The 2716-nt window shown below is 38.8% G+C and overlaps 1 protein-coding gene across 1 annotated transcript; it reads left to right on the top strand.

Moving 5' to 3' along the window:
* Positions 1 to 879: 879 nt before the first annotated feature.
* On the top strand, positions 880 to 2207 carry SYCE3 (synaptonemal complex central element protein 3). The gene is made up of 2 exons (XM_008936630.1): positions 880 to 988; positions 2041 to 2207. The coding sequence occupies exons 1-2, from the start codon at positions 880 to 882 to the stop codon at positions 2205 to 2207; spliced, it is 276 nt and encodes a 91-aa protein (XP_008934878.1).
* The last annotated feature ends 509 nt before the right edge of the window (positions 2208 to 2716 follow it).

The raw sequence follows: 2716 nt of genomic DNA on the forward strand, positions 1-2716 counted from the left end.
TGGCAGCGCTTTAAAACGCTGCCAAGCCGTTACAAACCGTTGCTTTCCTTTCACGCTTACCAGCAATAAGGACTGGAAAACGGACACCCCCTAGTTAGGAGTTTGAGAAATCATACATTTTTAAAAAAAAAAAAAAAAAAAGGGCAGAAAAAAAATGTGGAAAAAGTGATATGTAGTCACTACAGTGAAGCTCTTCCATCTCCTTCTTCATAGTTCTGTCCCATCCATCCGTGGTTTCCAGAAAACGACATTGGAGGCAAGCCTGTGTGTCACATTTTCAGTTAATATCAAGGTTCTGCAGCTCTTAATTACATAAGCTGGACCTCTGGTTTTGCCCCAAGCGAATTTCACTACCTGCAGCTTCAGCGGAGGTTAGTAAATCATAAACTCGTAGCTGCTTAACATGGTGACAGAACTTGGTCTATGGAGTTGCCCGGCTGTAGCATGCAAGTGTGAAACACTGGCTGTACATGGGAATTTTACAACTAAGTGAAAATTAGGAACTGCCTTAAGTCAGAGTATTTGGGAGAAAAGCTTGATGACAACTAACAGGATAACGGATGAAATTGTCTAATTAATTGACACAGCGATCTATGTTATTACTGATACCAAAATCCTTATTTGGCACAAACACTGCATATTCCAGTGTCATTCTTTCTACTTAATTTCTAAATGGACTGAAAATGGTATGCAGCATACAGGTGATGACCAGTAACTTCAAAGTCAGATTCTTAATGAATTCACATGTAAATTGAATATTTATGTAAATACTGAGTGGCTTTAAAAAAAAAAAATTATTGCAGTGTTATGTTCTCTCAACTGTGAAAATCAACTGACTTCAAAGTCAAATAAAGTATGCAATTCCTGGTTTCCTTGTAGATGTCTGAATCAGAACCTCAGGAAGGAAACTATGAGAACATGTTAAAAATGGTGGAGGACCCAAAGAGGGATTTAGAAAAACTTCTGGAGGAAATAGAAAAACTAACAGGTAGAGATCTTTATTCAGATTTGTCTACTAGAGTGAAGACATTAAAGACTTATTATTTCTAGTTATTGCTGTAAACTACCATGTGACAGAAATTTAGGTGGAAAGAATCACCAACAGCCAACACCCTCGTGTTCTTAATTGGGAGAAAGCCTGCGAATAATCTAGAAGTTTCGGCTGGCTCAGAATTGAAAATTAAGAGGTGAGGTATGCACAGTTCAGAGTGGTGGCTGAAAGCAGAGATACTACTAAGGCATTTAATGTACAATTGTTAAAACATAGTATGCAAAATGAGATTTAATTCTGAAAAATTATGGGGTACATGGTACCTCTCCGGTCAGAGCATGACGTGCTGAATTCCCCAGTGAGAATGACGACTGCTGTAAGTGTGATGCTCGTCCTGTGTGCAGGAGGGGGCTGCGTACCCCCCTCCACGGCCTGGAGCAGTTCCATTAGAGACTGTGCAACTAACAGGAATAGATAGGAACTGTTAATCTCTTTGTAATTCAACATGATTTATGATAAAACTACAGTCAATTTACAGTAAAATGAAAGTATGAGGTAAGTGCTGGAACTATTTGCTCTATCAGATATTGGTTATTTCAAACCAAATTTTATGATATAGACTGTCCTTAAAACTTTTCAACTCTGTGCTGCAGCCTCCTTGATCGTACTCTTCCTCATCTAACACAAAGCTCCTGACTGTAACTGGTCTGGAGGGAGAATACTTTGGTTCATTTATTTTAAAACAGTGTGTTGAACCTTTCTTTTTGATTATCTGTTTTAATTTTCAGGTAGTGTCTATCTCCCATTTGTAATTAATAACAGTATACTTCCATTCTGAGCATTTTGAGACATTCATAAAGTAATGCTGAACAGTCTTTTATTGAATCTTGAGTACTTCTGTGGGCAGTTTCCACTTTATTTTACAGCAAGCCTTTTCTGAGCTAAGATCTGAACTGGTAATAATTAATGTCCTTTATTTGTTTATTGAATCAGACATTGCTTTTATTTAACCAAAACTCCTGGCTTACAAGTATCTGCTGGGTTTGTAGTGCAGGCAACCTGGATGGCATATGACATGGTAGTCACACGTACCAGCCCAGACCTGGCCAACTCCATGAGGCATTTGGAAGATGCCTTCCTGAGCTGCAAAGAAGCGGTTGGGAAATGGCAAGAGGTGCTAAGTGAATCTAAAGGTGAAGAGCAAAAAAAGGAATGAATTGAATTCAGTTATGCTGGCAGGACTACATCTCTTCAAAGCCACTCCAGTCTTCTTGTTTTCCAGCCGTGGAGGCACAGGCTGGCTAATAACCTGGCTAATCTCATTAGGAACTACTTACCTGTATACATCTATGGATTATTTTAATGGGATTACATAGTTATTTACATTGTTGAAGGTAAAAGGTAACAATGTATTTATTTTTATTACACTCATCAGTAATTCTTAAGTTTGTGTGCTTAAACAACTTATGTGCCTTTTGTGTCTTTCTCCCTGGAAGATCCCACTCACCTTGTGGTCACTACCCGTGGAATTCCTTGACACAACAGGGGAAGGGGGCAGGGGATGCAGTGGACCATCGCAGTGGTATTGCACCAGCACACATCTTTCAAGGACAACTGAAGAATTACTTTTTATATTTTTTCCAAATGAAAACCAGGTGAAATTCTCTATTTCCAGATAGATTGAGTTAGTTTGATGTGAGTTTGCCAACTAGGTGTTCAGTCACA

This window comes from Merops nubicus, unplaced genomic scaffold (assembly GCF_000691845.1).
Source record: "Merops nubicus isolate BGI_N331 unplaced genomic scaffold, ASM69184v1 scaffold22263, whole genome shotgun sequence".
Taxonomy (NCBI): domain Eukaryota; kingdom Metazoa; phylum Chordata; class Aves; order Coraciiformes; family Meropidae; genus Merops; species Merops nubicus.

Bases quoted from the DNA above. Each gene is read 5' to 3' on its own strand.
- SYCE3 (XM_008936630.1), top strand. From the start codon at position 880: ATGTCTGAATCAGAACCTCAGGAAGGAAACTATGAGAACATGTTAAAA. The intron at 989-2,040 runs GTAGAGATCTTT...CTGGGTTTGTAG, and splicing joins GGAAATAGAAAAACTAACAG to TGCAGGCAACCTGGATGGCA.